Here is a 17,853-nt window from a genome sequence, read left to right as displayed (position 1 = left end):
TGATGGTCACTGTGCCAAGGAGAGACCGCGGAGAAGCACGTGTGTGCGCACGCGTGTGTGCACGTGTGAGCACGGTGGTGGGATTTTAGGCAGGATGGCCAGGGAAGGCCTCTCTGGGAAGGCAGTGTTGGAGTATAAAGACCCGGGGAGATGAGGGGGCAGGCCGTGCTGGCACACCGGGAAGAACGTTTGTCGGGGAAGGTCATCAAGAAGGCGTGACCGCAGGTTTGACTTGCAAGCTGGACCCCGGCTTGGAGGCCGTGCACCCGCTTTCCTGTCCTTGGAATGTGCGCTCCGCCTGCCTTCCCCCGAGCCTGAAGCTGCCCAAGGACGCAGCCTGGAGACTGGACCCAGTTAAAGCCTCTCCATAAGCTTTTTTTTTTTTTTTTTAATTTATTTATTTTATTTATTTATTTTTGGCTGCATTGGGTCTTCATTGCTGCTCACGGGCTTTCTCTAGTTGCGGCGAGCGGGGGCTACTCTTCGTTGTGGTGCGCGGGCTTCTCATTGCGGTGGCTTCTCTTGTTGCAGAGCAGGGCTCTAGGTGCACGGGCTTCAGTAGTTGTGGCTCGTGGGCTTCAGTAGTTGTGGCTCACGGGCTCTAGAGCGTAGCCTCAGTAGTTGTCGCGCACGGGCTTAGTTGCTCCACGGCATGTGGGATCTTCCCGGACCAGGGCTCGAACCCCTGTCCCCTGCATTGGTAGGCGGATTCTTAGCCACTGCGCCACTGGGGAAGTCCCCTCCATAAGGTTTTAACATTCTGGTGGGCGGGGGCAGGGATCCATGGGTTCTGCAGCCCCCAAGACAAGTCTCAGAAGCAAGCTACCTTGCTTACTGAGTGGCCACCCGCCAGTCCGGAGTGGGCTGTCTTTTCCTTCGGTCTCTCCCTGCCCTCCGCGCCTGGGGCCAGTTTCACATTCGACCCCGGGAGCTCCGAGGAGGTTTCGACCCAACAACCTTGCAGACAGGAGCAGCCAGTGCACAGGCTCTAGGGGGCGGACAGCAAGAAGGATGCTGGCGGAGCAGAGGGGAGAGAGGGTTAGAAGGAGGTGCGGACTGGAGAGGGGGTGGGGACAGGTGTTGGAGTGGGCAGATCCCAGGTCGGCTCACGCAAGCAAAACTCCCTCCCTCCTCTCTCCTCCCATTCCTGCCCCACCCCTATGTGCTGCACACCCCCTGCCCCCATTTAGTCACCAGATCCTGTCTTTCTGTTGAATCTGTCCTTCTTTCCTCTGTCCTCCTTACCACTGCCTTTATTTAGGTCCTCATTTCGTGACTGAATTGCTGACTTCTAGCTTGTAGACTGTTGTGAAGATGTTGGCTCTTACTGTGACCCCCAGTAAACACCCGAACTAAATGGCAGCTCTTAGGGAACTTAGGACTCTTATTTTGAAGACAAGGAGGCTGAGATTCAGAGAGGTGACATTACTTTCCTAATAATTATTAACAAGTCTGGGGTTAGAACCCAGATCTCCCACCTGGGAGTCAGCAGCAGGTCACATTGCTGGCCCACCTCCAAGCGCTCAGCATAGCTAGAAAAAGTCACCACAGAGCTGTCTTCATGGGTGACAGCAGGAATAGGGTCCACTCATGTACTCACCATTCATACCAGTGTTAATCCTGTGGATTTTGGGGGAAAAGTAATCTTAGAACACATTTCTCATCATTCTTATTTGTAATTGTACTTTTTTTTTTTTTTTTTGGCCGCACCGTATAACTTAGGGATCTCAGTTCCCCGACCAGGGATTGAACCTGCACCCTTGGCAGTGAAAGCTCGGAGTCCTAACCACTGGACCGCCAGGGAATTCCCTGTAATTGTACTTTTAAATAAATGGAGCTGTTGTTTTCTAGAAAGTAAAAGACCAGATCTCTATTCAAGTTTGGTTACTGTGGTTAAATAGGCATTTCCTAATATTCTTCTGCTATAAAATATTTTTTTGCCATAAGGAACAACTTAAAGAGTAGAGGATGGATAAAGAAGAACAGAATTGCTCCGTGACCCTCTCATTTTAGTAGCCAGTTTAAAGACTCATTTATAAATGAGTCTTTTGCTTCATTTATAAAGAGAAAGTAATATCTGCTCTGCTTATTTGAGGGTTGATGTAAGTTTCTGAGATAATGTGTGTGAAAGGACTCTAAGAAGATGAAGTGTACGAGGTAAGGTGCTGTTGTCTTATGTAATAGCCTTTTATTTGTTGATACAGTATGTTTCGTATATATACTGTGTATTAAATATTTCTGTAATTTAATAAATGCCTCTAGGTCTCATATTTACAAAGAAAACAGTTACTATGTTTGAAGTGTTGAACTTCAAAGAAAGTATTGGTGTGGGTAGGGAATATTGAGGAGGAGTACAGTTTAATACTCAAGTGTAAATTATTTATCTCTCTCGTTAAATACACTGTGTATGTATCCAGAGCAGCAGCAGGGTGGAAACCTGTGTTCATTTTGTGTAACAGTTTGAAAGTGTTGACTGAGTTGAGGCCTAGAACTATGTATCTATCTTTATGTAGCACAGTTTATCAGAATGTGAAGAACCTGATAGCAGCGTGAAAGCTTCTGAGCTCATCCTGGCAAATTCTAGTTTTGTTTTTATATATTTTACTGTTTCAACATTATCCACTTAAACTTTTTTTTCTGGGTTACCCTCTAGCTGTAATGAGTACCCTTCTCGTGTTTTCTAGTTTTGGGGGTTACTTTCTATGTTACACATGTTTATGTGAGTTAAAGAGTTTTGGTTGCAGGAAGTGGAAACTTGGCTTACCTTAAGAAATCATGGTTTTAGTGCAGGGAGGAGGTAGGAAGCCCCCGGGGGCTGAGCCCGCTGACCCAGTGGGCCGTCTTCTCTTGTGCATGTCGTCTTCTCCCCTTACTTGGACCGGATCCTTGAGGCACCCAGTCTGCTGTTTTAGCCAGTTTCCATCGTAGTTTCCATGAGGCACTGCCTTCCCCCTCCTTCCCTGCTTTCCCCCGCGCCCCCCCAAAACAAAGAAGAGCCTAATGCATCTGTCTCACTTCTGGGGTAATGGGCAGAGAGGTTTAAGCTGCATGGGAAGCTGTGTGGCCGACTGTTGGCAGGTGCTGCAGCTGTCGTGTGATGTCCTTGTGTCAGTGTGATCACCGTGCAGATCCTACTCATTCTGCTTTGTCAGAGCCTTAAAACCCCAATTTCCCCCAGTGTTTGGCATAGTCGCATTAATTATTTTTACAGAATGTATAATGGCCCATCAAGTTCATGTTTCACAGGCTTTGTATTCTCTTTGATTAGAATTATTTTCACAGGATAAATTTTGACAGTGGGATTACGCTTTCAAGATGTCTGGTTTTTTTGTTTGTTTACGGTTTTGTTTTATCCTGATACATACTAATCTTCCCGGCATAGGTCCTCACTGAGTGAATGAGCATGGGAGTGTGCCAACTTGCATTGCCGCCATCAATTTGTTTGTTGATTCACTCAGTTTCTTCAGTACTGGGAATTAACAACGGTTTTTTTGTTTGGGTTTTTTTTTGGTTATTTAATAGGTATGAAAACTTGTATTCCTTTTTTTAATTGTCATGCATTTTTTTAAAATAAATATTTATTTATTTTTAGCTGTGTTGTGTCTTTGTTGCTGTGCACAAGCTTTCTTTAGTTGTGGTGAGTGGGGGCTACTCTTCGTTGCGGTGCCCGGGCTTCTCATTGTCGTGGCTTCTCTTGTTGTGGAGCGTGAGCTCTAGGCGCACAGGCTTCAGTAGTTGTGGCATGTGGGCTCAGTAGTTGTGGCTTGCGGGCTCTAGAGCTCAGGCTCAGTACTTGTAGCGCACGGGCTTAGTTGCTCCGCGGCATGTGAGATCTTCCCAGGCCAGGGCTTGAACCCATGTCCCTTGCATTGGCAGGCAGATTCTTAACCACTGCGCCACCAGGGAAGCCCAATTGTCATGCATTTTTATTTATTTTTTTAAAACTTGAATTCTTTAGTAGCAGTGTCTTTAAGATGCAGTATCGGGCTTCCCTGGTGGCACACTGGTTAAGAATCTGCCTGCCAGTGCAGGGGACACGGTTTTGAGCCCTGGCCCGGGAAGATCCCACATGCCGCAGAGCAACTAAGCCCATGCGCCACAACTACTGAGCCTGACTGAGCTCTAGAGCCCGCAAGGCACAACTACTGAGCCCACGTGCCACAGCTACTGAAGCCTGTGCTCCTAGAGCCCATGCTCCGCAACAAGAGAAGCCACGACAATGAGAAGCCCGTGCACCACAATGAAGAGTAGCCCCTGCTCACTGCAACTAGCGAAAGCACGTGCACAGCAATGAAGACCCCAAAATAAAGAAATAAATAAATTTATATAAATAAATAAATAAAACTCAGTAGCAGTCTTTCTCCCAGTAAAAGTAGATACTGCATCTTTTCTTTCTTATAAAAAAAGACATCTCCACCCTCAGAAGCAACACGTTTTGTTCTTGTGTATCCTTCCCAAAAGAGGCTTTGCATAAATGTGTGTGTGTGTGTGTGTGTGTGTGTGTGTGTGAGATCATCATCCCCTGATCATCTTCACAGGATTGATAAGATCTATCTGTAGTATGGGTCTGGCACATCATACTAAGAACTACATAAGTATTTGGTAAACAAATAGCATGAATAAAATGTCAGAGGAAGATTTTTTTTTTGGCCGTACCACACGGCATGTGGGATCCCTGACCAGGCATTGAACCCACGTCCCCTGCACTGGAAGCACGTAGTCTTAACCACTTGACTGCCAGGGAATTCCCAGAGGAAAATTTAATACGACCTTTTGTGTGCACTGATTTGACTGTGCTCCGGGGATCCCCAAGGGCTCTGCAGGCGCTGCCAGGAGAGGGGGGCGGGCTGGTGTCCATCGGCCGAGCTCCAGGTCCCTCCCTTCCTCAGGCCAGGTAACAGCCAGACGGTCCTGTTGTGCATTTGCACTTCGACTGAGACCATCTGGGGAAAGGAATCCGAGGTGAGTAAAAAGTGACCAGCACCCGTGTAGACAATACTGATAACTGTTGTGTTTCTCTTTTTGTTTCCAGATGTTTCTCACCGTGTACCTCAGCAACAACGAGCAGCACTTCACGGAAGTCCCGGTTACTCCGGAAACCGTCTGCAGAGATGTGGTGGATCTCTGCAAGGAACCTGGCGAGAGCGATTGCCACCTGGCTGAAGTGTGGTGCGGCTCCGGTATGCCTGCTTCGGTCGTGCCATCTTTCATTATCATCGGTTTTAGATGAGGCGCTGTGTGCCGCACGTGTGTATCCGCGGAGAAACTGCAGAATAGGGTGCCCATCAGAGATAGTGTTCTCAGTCCAGTTCCGTTGCGACCTACAAAGTCTTTCTGCTGTTTTCTTTTTCTGCAAGACACCGTAGACACTACAGTATAAAAGGTCAAAAGATAGGCAGCTGATACACAGGGTGGAAGCTTCTGGGGTGTTACGGTAAAATGTATAGTGCTCACAAGTGTTTCTTGCATGCTTAAGCTGCACTTAGTTAGGAATTTGAGGCGTCCTGATTGTTTTGCCCTCTCTGAGGTTTTGTAGGTTTTTCGGGAAAGCTCTTTGGTGTTGAGTTACTGTGGTGGCAGGAGACATAGGCATTGTTTTAAGCCTTGACATCAACCCCCTTACTTAGTTCTTTGGAGCCCTGAAATGGGACAGCCTGGTTTCTTTTTGGCCCCTTAGGAGTTTGTAGATGCGGGAATAATTTTTCATGATTTCTGCTTTGTTTCTGTGCAGCCTGGGTGAGCTCCCACTGTTTCCTTTTTCTGCCCTGGGGGTGCAGTGCCCCAGCACACGTTTCCCACTGTGTTCATTGCATTCACACCGTTCACGGTGTGTGACTCCAGCCGAGCGCCCACTGCTTGCCAGGCGAGTCCTCTTATTCATCTTCCCTACAGCTGGGTGTTCAGGAAGGTCTTCTGCACTCTCCCCGAATTGCTTACTTCACATAGGCGCTAGATTAGACCGTTCCCATAAAGAAACCCACGTGATCCTTTTTCAATAAAAATCTGATAGTTCGACTTTCCTGTTTAAACTCTTTGATGGCTTTCTCTTCTACTTAGAATAAAATCCAACGTCTTGATCTGAGATTGTGAGTTCTTTGATGTCATCTGGTACCATTTTCCTCCTTGCCTGCCTCCTGCAGCTTTTTTATATTCCTGGATAAACGACGCTCTTTCCCGCCTTAGAGCCAGTGGCACCAGCTGTTCCCACTGCCTCTATTGCTCTCCCTCCAGATTTTGTCATTGCCGGTTCCTTCTGGCCATTTGGATTGCAGCTAAAACACTGCCTCCTCAGAGACGCTTCTCCCGAGCTTCCTACGAAAGCAGGCATGAGGTTCTCTGTTACACAATTCCATCCTGATTTGATCCTCTGCGTGAGATGTGTCTGTCTGTTTTCTTGTGTGTGTTTATTAGTTTATTGCCTCTTTAATCCCTGTAGCCTCACACACGCACAAGAATGTAAACTCCCTAAGAGCAGAGACCTGCTTGTCTTGTTCCTTGCTGCACCCCAGCTCAGAGGGAGTGCTCCATAAATATTTACTGAATGAATAAATGAGCCTCTAGTTGCTCTGGTGGCCTCCTTGCATTCTGCAAATTACTTTCCCGAGATGATTGAAACCACGCATTGTGAGCTTCCTCAGTTTCCTGCCTCTGTACTTACCTCAGGTTTCTCTGCATGTGCGCCTACCCTTCTGGCTGATTTTCTTAGAGTAAGAAGTGTTCTTTCTCTTTGCCAAGGCTCACTCTCTGAGTTGAAACTTTTTTTTTTTCTGGGAGCCCGGCATGGTCTCCTTTTTTTTTTCTTTTTGAAATGGGAATTATTTATTTATTTATTTATTTATAGCTATGTTGGGTCTTCGTTTCTGTGCGAGGGCTTTCTCTAGTTGCGGCAAGCAGGGGCCACTCTTCATCGCGGTGCGCGGGCCTCTCACTGTTGCGGCCTCTCTTGTTGCGGAGCACAGGCTCCAGACGCGCAGGCTCAGTAATTGTGGCTCACGGGCCTAGTTGCTCTGCAGCATGTGGGATCTTCCCAGACCAGGGCTCGAACCCGTGTCCCCTGCATTGGCAGGCAGATTCTCAACCACTGCGCCACCAGGGAAGCCCGGTCACCTTGTTTTTGATTATTGATGGAATTCTTTTATTTATTTTAATACATTTATTTATTTATTTATTTATTTATTTATTTATGGCTGTGTTGGGTCTTCGTTGCTGCGCTCAGGCTTTCTCTAGTTGCGGTGAGCGGGGGTTACTCTTCATTGCGGTGTGCAGACTTCTCATTGCAGTGGCTTCTCTTGTGGAGCATGGGCTCTAGGCACGTGGGCTTCAATAGTTGTGACACACAGGCTCAGTAGTTGTGGCTCACAGGCTCTAGAGCGCAGGCTTAGTTGTGGTGCACGGTGTCACAACTGTGGCGCACAGTTGCTCCGTGGCATGTGAGATCTTCCCAGACCAGGGCTGAAACCCGTGTCCCCTGCATTGGCAGGTGGATTCTTAACCACTGTGCCACCAGGGAAATCCTGTGAATTTTAAAAAAGTTATTATTTATTTATTTATTTATTTGGTTGCGCCGGTCTTAGTTGCGGCAGGCGGGCTCCTTAGTTGCAGCACATGGGCTCCTTAGTTGTGGCTCGCCAGCTCCTTAGTTGTGCCCCGTGAATTCTTAGTTGCAGCATGCATGTGGGATCTAGTTCTCTGACCAGGGATTGAACCCGGGCCTCGTGCGTTGGGAGTGCGGTGTCTTATCCACTGCCCCACTAGGGAAGTCCCCCGTGAATTTTTTTTAAGTGTCTTATTGAACAGCTGTTTTTTTCCGTACTGATGTGAAATGTCACTTTGAATTCTTGTTATATCTCATATGAAGTTATGTTTCTATAAGCTTTAGTCAGTTACTTTTATTGTTTTCTTCTAGTTTTATGATAGGGCCAAATAGTTTTTTTTTTTTTTTTAAACATCTTTTTTGGAGTATTATTGCTTTACAATAGTGTGTTAGTTTCTGCTTTATAACAAAGTGAATCAGTTATACATATACATATGTTCCCATATCTCTTCCCTCTTGCGTCTCCCTCCCTCCCACCCTCCCTATCCCACCCCTCTAGGTGGTCACAAACCACCGAGCTGATCTCCCTGTGCTATGAGGTTGCTTCCCACTAGCTATCTATTTTACATTTGGTAGTGTATATATGTCCATGCCACTCTCTCACCCTGTCACATCTTACCCCTCCCCCTCCCCATATCCTCAAGTCCATTCTCTAGTAGGTCTGTGTCTTTATTCCCGTCTTGCCACTAGGTTCTTCATGACATTTATTTTCCCTTAGATTCCATATATATGTGTTAGCATACTGTATTTGTTTTTCTCTTTCTGACTTACTTCACTCTGTATGACAGACTCTAACTCCATCCACCTCACTACAAATACCTCCATTTCATTTCTTTTTATGGCTGAGTAATATTCCTTTGTACATATGTGCCACATCGTCTTTATCCATTCATCCGATGATGGACACTTAGGTTGCTTCCATGTCCTGGCTATTGTAAATAGAGCTGCAATGAACATTTTGGTACATGACTCTTTTTGAATTATGGTTTTCTCAGGGTATATGCCCAGTAGTGGGATTGCTGGGTCGTATGGTAGTTCTATTTTTAGTTTTTTAAGGAACCTCCATACTGTTCTCCATAGTGGCTGTATCAATTTACATTCCCACCAACAGTGCCAGAGGGTTCCCTTTTCTCCACACCCTCTCCAGCATTTATTGTTTCTAGATTTTTTGATGATGGCCATTCTGACCGGTGTGAGATGATATCTCATTGTAGTTTTGATTTGCATTTCTCTAATGATTAATGATGTTGAGCATTCTTTCATGTGTCTGTTGGCAATCTGTATATCTTATTTGGAGAAATGTCTATTTAGGTCTTCTGCCCATTTTTGGATTGGGTTGTTTGTTTTTTTGTTATTGAGCTGCATGAGCTGCTTGTAAATCTTGGAGATTAATCCTTTGTCAGTTGCTTCATTTGCAAATATTTTCTCCCATTCTGAGGGTTGTCTTTTGGTCTTGTTTATGGTTTCCTTTGCTATGCAAAAGCTTTTAAGTTTCATTAGGTCCCAATTGTTTATTTGTGTTTTTATTTCCATTTCTCTAGGAGGTGGGTCAAAAAGGATCTTGCTGTGATTTATGTCATAGAGTGTTCTTTCTTCTAAGAGTTTGATAGTGTCTGGCCTTACACTTAGGTCTTTAATCCATTTTGAGTTTATTTTTGTGTATGGTGTTACGGAGTGTTCTAATTTCATACTTTTACATGTACCTGTCCAATTTTCGCAGCACCACTTATTGAAGAGGCTGTCTTTTCTCCACTGTATATGCTTGCCTCCTTTATCAAAGATAAGGTGACCATATGTGCGTGGGTTTATCTCTGGGCTTTCTCTCCTGTTCCATTGATCTATATGTCTGTTTTTGTGCCAGTACCAAACTGTCTTGATTACTGTAGCTTTGTAATATAGTCTGAAGTCAGGGAGCCTGATTCCTCCAGCTCCATTTTTCGTTCTCAAGATTGCTTTGGCTATTCGGGGTCTTTTGTGTTTCCATACAAATTGTGAAATTTTTTGTTCTAGTTCTGTGAAAAATGCCATTGGTAGTTTGATAGGGATTGCCTTGAATCTGTAGATTGCTTTGGGTAGTAGAGTCATTTTCACAATGTTGATTCTTCCAATCCAAGAACATGGTATATCTCTCCATCTATTTGTATCATCTTTGATTTCTTTCATCAGTGTCTTATAATTTTCTGCATACAGGTCTTTTGTCTCCTTAGGTAGGTTTATTCCTAGATAATTTATTCTTTTTGTTGCAATGGTAAACGGGAGTGTTTTCTTAATTTCACTTTCAGATTTTTCATCATTAGTGTATAGAAATGCAAGAGATTTCTGTGCATTAATTTTGTATCCTGCTACTTTACCAAATTCATTGATTAGCTCTAGTAGTTTTCTGGTAGCATCTTTAGGATTCTCTATGTATAGTATCATGTCATCTGCAAACAGTGACAGCTTTACTTCTTCTTTTCTGATTTGGATTCCTTTTATTTCTTTTTCTTCTCTGATTGCTGTGGCTGACACTTCCAAAACTATGTTGAATAATAGTGGTGAGAGTGGACAACCTTGTCTTGTTCCTGATCTTAGTGGAAATGGTTTCAGTTTTTCACCATTGAGGACAATGTTGGCTGTGGGTTTGTCATATATGGCCTTTATTATGTTGAGGAAAGTTCCCTCTCTGCCTACTTTCTGCAGGGCTTTTATCATAAATGGGTGTTGAATTTTGTCGAAAGCTTTCTCTGCATCTATTGAGATGATCATATGGTTTTTCTCCTTCAATTTGTTAATATGATGTATCACGTTGATTGATTTGCGTATATTGAAGAATCCTTGCATTCCTGGAATAAACCCCACTTGATCATGGTGTATGATCCAAATAGTTTTAATTATTGTAGTTTTATAAAAGGTTTGGTGTTGTAAGGCAAATGCTTATTTCATTGTTATCCTGTAGTATTCTTGTGTATTTTCTTTTTCAGATATGTTTTAGAATTACCTTGAAATGTTCCATGAAAAATTCTTTGGGGCTTTTGATGGCTTACAGTGAATTCATAATTCATTTGAGGGTTGTTTGTATGGTGTGATTAAGATCAAGGTCTTAGGTATCAAAATCCTGTCTCTTTCATTTGCCAGCTTTATAACTTCAGACAAGGTACTTAATCTCGGTAGTCCTCAAGTGTTTTCCCTGCAGAATTGGGATAATAATTGAATCTATTGCATAGGATTGTGTGAGGATCCCAGGAGCTGACATTTGAAGGGGGTTTAGCATAGCCCCTGTTAGCATAACATTTAATGTAAGCTCTCAGCAAGTAATAGCTGTTAATGTTTTCAACTCCTCCTTTTTTGCTGTAAATTGTTCAAGGTGCCCCATTTTAAAAATAGTACATTTGGACTTCCCTGGTGGCACAGTGGTTAAGAATCCGCCTGCCAGTGCAGGGGACACGGGTTTGAGCCCTGGTCTGGGAAGATCCCACATGCCATGGAGCAGCTAAGCCTGTGCGCCACAACTACTGAGCCTGCGCTCTAGAGCCCATGAGCCACAACTACTGAGCCCGTGTGCCACAACTACTGAAGCCCGTGTGCCTAGAGCCTGTGCTCCGCAACAAGAGAAGCCCCCGCAATGAGAAGCCTGCGCACCGCAATGAAGGGTAGCCCTCACTCGCCGCAACTAGAGAAAGCCCGCGCACAGCAACAAAGACCCAGTGCAGCCAAAAATAAATAAATGAATAAATAAAATTAAAAAAATAAAAATAGTAAATTTGTTGCTTCCACTTTGTTAGCTTCTCAAGTTTCCCATTTCCTTTAACTGACAGTCTTTTAAAGTATGTAGCTTTTATCTGCCATCTCCATTTCCTTACTCTGCACTCATTTGTTTGCTAAGAGAACATTTCTTGGATTCCTATAATGTACTAGAAACTGTGCTTGATTGTGAGGAATAGAGAGATGAAAGTGTCCTGCCTTCAAGTAAAAGCAGGAATCAGCAGACCTTTATCATACCGTGCGATGACTGCAGGAATAGATGGATGTGCTCCATCTGCAGAAGGAGAAAAGGGTGCTGGGGACAGTTCTCAATGCTAAGAATGGCTTGTTCAAAGTCACATAGGCATGGATGCCAGGACAAGGGGATTGGTGTGGTCAGAGCATGGGGTGAATAGGTGGCTTTGAAGTGTATTTCAGCGTGTGCTGGCCTAAGCCTGATTTTTTTGTTGTCATAGGCCATCAGGACCTTAGCTCCTAGACCTTGTCAGACGGTCCAACCCAGCGTGGACTGGAGTTACTTCACTTCCTTTGAATTCCCTCTTTGCTTCTGGAACCTGGGGATTTCACTTCTTTTGAAATAAAGTGTGTGTGTGTGTGTGTGTGTGTGGTTTTGTTTTTTTTGTGAGGAGGTGGAGGGTCTGCTGAGGATTTCTTTTGGGAGGGTGTCTACTCAGCTATGGGTGTTTCCTTTTGGCGGCTGGGGGGGGTCTTAGTTAGAATTTCCCCGGTTTAGAGGAGAGGGGTATCTGTGTCAACTCAGTATGTCAAGAACCAGAGCTGTACTTCGTTGCAACCGAGCAGATTAAGTTCAGGGGTTCACAGAATTGGCTGCTGAACCCTTAGCTGCTCCATTCTCTACCCGTGTTGTTTATTTAAGGTACTCAGATAGTGTCTTTGATTACTGACAAGTGCATTGAGTTTTCTTAGACTGTTTCAACTTTCTTATATTAAAAATTATATCGATGTTACCGAAGTTCTTTGGTTTTAAACAGTTGCATCTTCAGACAGTATATTTAGTTTTTATATCCAGATCCCTTAAGATTGGAAGATTTTTTGAGGGGAGCTTAAGATAATCTGGTTTCTCCTAAAGTTCCCATTTATTAGGGTATTTAGCTATGCCCTTCTTTTTGTCTCTAGAAGAGTTCTGACAACTGGCAGTCTCACTGGAAGAAGGGCCAAAGAAGCATATTTTCAGGGCAGTAAAGAGGCTTTTGTTTGGAAATGCATGTGTCTGATTTTTTTTTTTTAACGTAGTTTATAAAATTGTAATTAAAAAAAAATCCGATAGACAGACTACATGATTTAGAAAGCTGTTTTTTAATGTTTCATTTGTACACTTAGAGAATCATAGAACCATTAGAGTTAGAAGGGGCCTCAGAGACTGTCCTATGGAATAGATGACAGGAGCTTTGGAACCAGCAGAGCTTCCCAGCCTGCCTGTGGCTAGTGAGGGGCCCCTGAATTAGACTCCTGAGCTCCTGCTAGCGGCCCGGATCCAGTCCTCCCCCCTGTACTCCACCCACGTTTGACCCTGATTATATGGGTGGAAAGTTGGTGATGCTTCATTTTCTAAGGGTTCTTTAAAAAAAAAAAAAAAAGATGTAAGATGCTAAGTAACTTCTGCATTCATAATGCATAATTTGCATGAAGGACGGTAAATGATATGTTCGTCTTTCTTTTTACCTGCATATAACATGATTTATACCTCATTTATTCGTTTCTTTTAGAACGTCCAGTTGCCGATAGTGAACGAATGTTTGATGTCCTGCAACGGTTTGGAAGTCAGAGGAGTGAAGTTCGGTTCTTCCTTCGCCATGAACGCCCCCCTGGCAGGGACGTTGGTAGGTAGCATCCTATCAGTCATAACAAAGATCTGAAGTTTTATTTCATGCTCGGGTGTAGCACGTGATCAGGAGCCAGGTAATTTGGGGGGTAAGTGAGAGGTAAGGAAGTGGGAACAGCGAAGATAGACGGCTCTTCTAAGCCTTGACTGGGGGGTGGGGAGAAAGGGGTGTGGTTCTGTTTGTTCTGTTTTCTTGGAAGATGGGAAAAGTTTGACGACAGTTTTTAATGTGGGCGGGAAGGAAAGAGTCAGTAGAGCAGTGGGCTGAAATACAAGAAGGAGGGAATGCTCGATGGGCAAGTCAGCCAGTGGGAGGTGGGGGGGAAGGGTATCCCTTCCATTATTTATTTATTTATTTATTAAAAAAATTTTTTTTTTAACATCTTTATTGGAGTATAACTGCTCTGCAATGGTGTGTTAGTTTCTGCTTTATAACAAAGTGAATCAGCTATACATATACATATACCCCCATATCTCCTCCTTGTTGCATCTCCCCCCCACCCTCCCTATCCCACCCCTCTAGGTGGTCACAAAGCACCGAGCTGATCTCCCTGTGCTATGCGGCTCCTTCCCACTAGCTGTCTATTTTACATTTGGTAGTGTGTGTATGTCCATGCCACTCTCGTTTCGTCCCAGCTTCCCCTTCCCTGCCCCCCCGCCGTGTCCTCAAGTCCGTTCTCTAAGTCTCCGTCTTTATTCTCTCTTCCATTTTAACTGGGTAGAAGGGAAACTTTGCAGAGGCAGGTAAATATGTGCTCCCTGTGGGAGCAGTGGGAGGGGCTTCTCATCTGAGAACATTTGTTTTCTCTGAGATAGGAGGCACAGCCATCTGAAAGTGATGGTTGGAGCCATGGTGGAGAACAGGAGAGAGTGCTGCTAGGGGACCAGGGTCCCCTGGAGGCCAGTTGAGACTAGAGACCAGGAGACCATGGGTGGTTTTTCCCCAGTGATGCTTTGCAGCCCAGAAGGTTGTAAGAGGAGATGGTTGGATTGACCCAAGGTTGGGGTTTGGCCAGACCAGTTCAGTGGAGTCAGTGGGACAGGGAAGAAGAGGATGTTGGTGAGATGGCGTCTAAGCTGGGTGGGGACGAAGTGAAGGCAGAGGGGCTGCAGGGCAAGAGCAGACCAGTGCTAAGAAACTGCAAGTCTCAGATTCATGCACAGGTGCAGTGAGAGGAAATTATGGTCAAAAAGTAGAAAGTCTGAATTTAAGATTTCAGGGGTAGAGCACTTCCAGGTGACGTGGTCCTGCACCAGGCCATGAAATGATCCTGAATTAGAGAGGAGGCAGGAAGCCATGGATCTGAGAGGTGAGCTTTTGGATGGTGAGGTCATCCAGAATGAAGGCAGGACTTGGAGTGGGGAGAACAGGGTGTCAGGTGGTCACATCTGCGGTGACTGAGGGTTGTGACCAGAGTTTATAGATGACAATGAGGAGAGGGCAGAAGGTAATACGTGAAGGTGGAGAAATAGTGGGCTGAAAGCAGCCCTAGACATCGGGACACAGCCATCCCTGTGACCCTGGAGGTCTCATAGGACGTGGGAGAACAGGCAGTTTTAGGTCTGAGATCTGTGGGGACGCTTTGTTCTCAGTGGGAAGCCGCTGGTTGGAGCAGGATTACTGGCTATTTCTAAAAATGTTGGAACTTTTAAAATGGGAGGTTTGTGACTTCAGTATATATAATTCTTGGGAGTAAGACTGTCGGTAACAGAGGCTAATTATTAGATGTCACAGAATCTCAGTTTTATTCCTTTAGTACAAATGTCCACATGGTACCCAGCAATTAGACATTCAGACCGTGGGGGACCCCAGAATTGACTTAGTCTGGCCTCTTACTATACAGATGAGAAAGGCTGATACTCAGGGGTTAAATGACTTGTCAGAGGCCACGTCCCTAGAGGCAGAGCCAGGAGTGGAACCTGAGTCACCTCAGCCCGGCTGGCTCACAAGCCTTTCAATGTCTCTGGTGTCTGTAATTTTATTTTAAATAAGCATGCATTTTTTTTTTTTTTTCCCTAAAGCAGCCTTCTTTTTTGTGGTTTTAAGTTGGCATCTGCATCTTATTTTTATTTTGTTCTTTATTTACATTACTGCATACATCTTCTTTTAGTAAATTAGATGAATTTTCCCCGTTCATCTGCTAGTTCAAATATCTTTCTCTATCGTACCGGGTAAATTATTAAACAGCCTCTCAGTAGTGCAGTACGCAGTTTCAGTGTGTCTGTAATGTGAGAAATATAATCTAAAGATAAAGACGCTGTTTTCACATTGTCGCAAAACACCAGTGCCACATAGTGTCTAAACTGGGATAAAACAGGATTGCTGTTCAGTGTGAGCCTTTGTGGTGTAGACTTCTAGATTACAGATTAGGAGACTGTTACTGTAATCTTTTTCCAGTTTAACTAGGACCTGTGACCCAGAATGTATATGACATTAATTTGAAAGCTCTTGCTTTTTACTCTGATTATGTAACTGAATATGCCAAGGAGAAACTGGCAGAGTGCTCTTTGAGGCAGCAAAGAAAGCAGTTATTCCTAAATGATAGATTTTTTTTTTCTTCTATAGAAATATTGTCACAGGTTACCTGAGCTATTTCGTCAGAGAATTGAACAGTATTTAAAAGTAAAGCTAACTCATTGGAGTTAGATATAAGCGTGGTACGTGGCCCTGAGGATAGACATATTTATTTACTGGAAATTTGTGCTAAGCTTCCGCAGGTACAATAGAGATTTGATTCAAAAGAAATTTTAATCTAAAACCTCTTGGGAGATAATTTAATAAATTTTCTAACTTTTGGGAAGTACAGGTCTAAGCTTAATTTCACATATTTAAAAATTCTCTTTGATATTGTTTCTTATAATTTATCAGTTTAAGACTGTTTTCCCTTCATGATGCTTTAAGTGGTACTGAGAGACCCATATATTTGGGCTTGAAAAATTCTTTTTAGCCAAAAAAGCAGAACGCACAGTGTTTTCCAATTAGTACTTTCCCAAGCTAAGAAAATGGAAATTTTTTTACTTAAATAAATGGGCAAGTACTTGATAATACTTCGGAATTACCGCAAAATGACCAAATGTTCGAAATGCCACTTGTTCTGTTTTCAGTTGCTTCCTTCCCGTGTAAGGTACAAACTCTCTAACGAGTACAAGGATGGGTTGATTTAATTTTCACTTTTATTTCTTTCAATGAAACTATTCCCAATTTCACTGCTGAGTAACTAAATAGAGAACTGGGAGGAGCCACTTAAGCAAACGGTGTGAATGACCCGTAATCAGAAGTACATTTATTTTCTTAACTTTGCCTCCTGTGGTATCTGACGCATGGGAATGGTTAGCATGTGACATTTTCTAGTGCTGACTATTTATTCACAGTTCCAAGTAAGGTTTTCCAGAACAGGCTGAATTACGAGACCTTAATAACTTCATTGCTACTAGAAAGCATTTTAAATGTATTTTCAACTTAAAATATCAGAGAGCATTAACAACAGAACTGAGAAATGAACTGGGACTTAAAATATCTGTCAACTCTAGTGTTAATGCCTGCTTTCTGAATTTTGTGCTTAGTGAGCGGACCAAGGTCTCAGGATCCAAGTTTAAAAAGAAATGGTGTAAAAGTTCCGGGTGAACATCGAAGAAAGGAGAATGGCGTAAGTGATCATTGTTACCCATGCCGTGTATGGACCACAGTGATACTGCTTTTTTAACCTTTAAATCTCATTCACTGTTACTTCTTTTTTCAGTGGGTTATTAAGGATGGCCCTCTTTAAAAGGCTTATTTTAAATTTATTTCTTCAAAACGATTAATTTTAATGATCTCCACGTGGCTGTCAAAAGAATTCAAATGCTGAATATACCATAAATTCAGAACAAAACAGATGTTGAGCAGGTTGGAGGAAGTGTCTGTTTTTTTGGTGATTTTATTTGTTGCCGTCATCGTTTTTAGTGATTAATGATATATTAATGCTCTTGCTACTGCGTATGAATTTTAGCAGGTATCTTTGGGATTCCTTGTAGGCATTTTCTTTTCAGAGCTTAGAATTTTTAATAATGTGAAGGATTAGCTAAATTACCTCTCTCCAACCTACATTTGCTTCTACTCTGCCTTTCCCCAAATTCTTTGTTTTTCCCCCCAAATTCTTCCTGTTTCTCTTCTCTGATCTCATATTTATCTTACAGTGAAGAAAGGTTGATATGACGATAACAAAAATGGTCTCAACCATTAACAGGATTTCAGTGCATCTTGACACAATGTATCTTTCCCTATCACTGGGTTTTTTATTTTTTATTTATTTTTTCGGTAACGCAGCATGCGGGATCGTAGTTCCCCGACCAAGGATCGAACCCATGCCCCCTGCACTGGAAACGCAGAGTCTTAACCACTGGACTGCCAGGGAAGTCCCATCACTGGGTTTTTAAAAAACATCTTGATAGAAGTATAATTGTCATATAATAAACTGCACATATTTCAGGTATACAATTTGATAAGTTTTGACATATGTGTACACCTGTGAAGCCATTACCATAATCAAGATAATGAACATATCCATCACCCCCCACCCCCAAAGTTTCCTTATGTCCTTTTGTAATCCTTTCCTTCTTGCCTCCCTCCCCATCCTCAGGGAACTGCTAGCAAGTCTCCTTTCTGTCACTACAAATTAGTTATATTTTCTAGAAT

At 43.5% G+C, this 17,853-nt stretch overlaps 1 protein-coding gene across 2 annotated transcripts in view; it reads left to right on the top strand.

The window, feature by feature from the left end:
• Positions 1 to 17,853, top strand: part of TP53BP2 (tumor protein p53 binding protein 2) — a 66,134-nt gene that overhangs the window by 22,237 nt on the left and 26,044 nt on the right. The window contains exons 2-4 of one of the 2 annotated variants that reach the window (XM_082426164.1): positions 5,033 to 5,180; positions 13,063 to 13,176; positions 16,743 to 16,825. In XM_082426164.1, the coding sequence (XP_082282290.1) occupies positions 5,033 to 5,180; positions 13,063 to 13,176; positions 16,743 to 16,825 (345 nt within the window). The remainder of the gene's footprint in view (positions 1 to 5,032; positions 5,181 to 13,062; positions 13,177 to 16,742; positions 16,826 to 17,853) is intronic. The other variant, XM_082426165.1, reaches the window with a different exon arrangement.

Source organism: Balaenoptera physalus (assembly GCF_965194825.1).
Source record: "Balaenoptera physalus genome assembly, chromosome: 1".
Taxonomy (NCBI): domain Eukaryota; kingdom Metazoa; phylum Chordata; class Mammalia; order Artiodactyla; family Balaenopteridae; genus Balaenoptera; species Balaenoptera physalus.
Note: the sequence above shows the minus strand (reverse complement) of the source record. Positions and strands in the feature narration are given on the sequence as shown.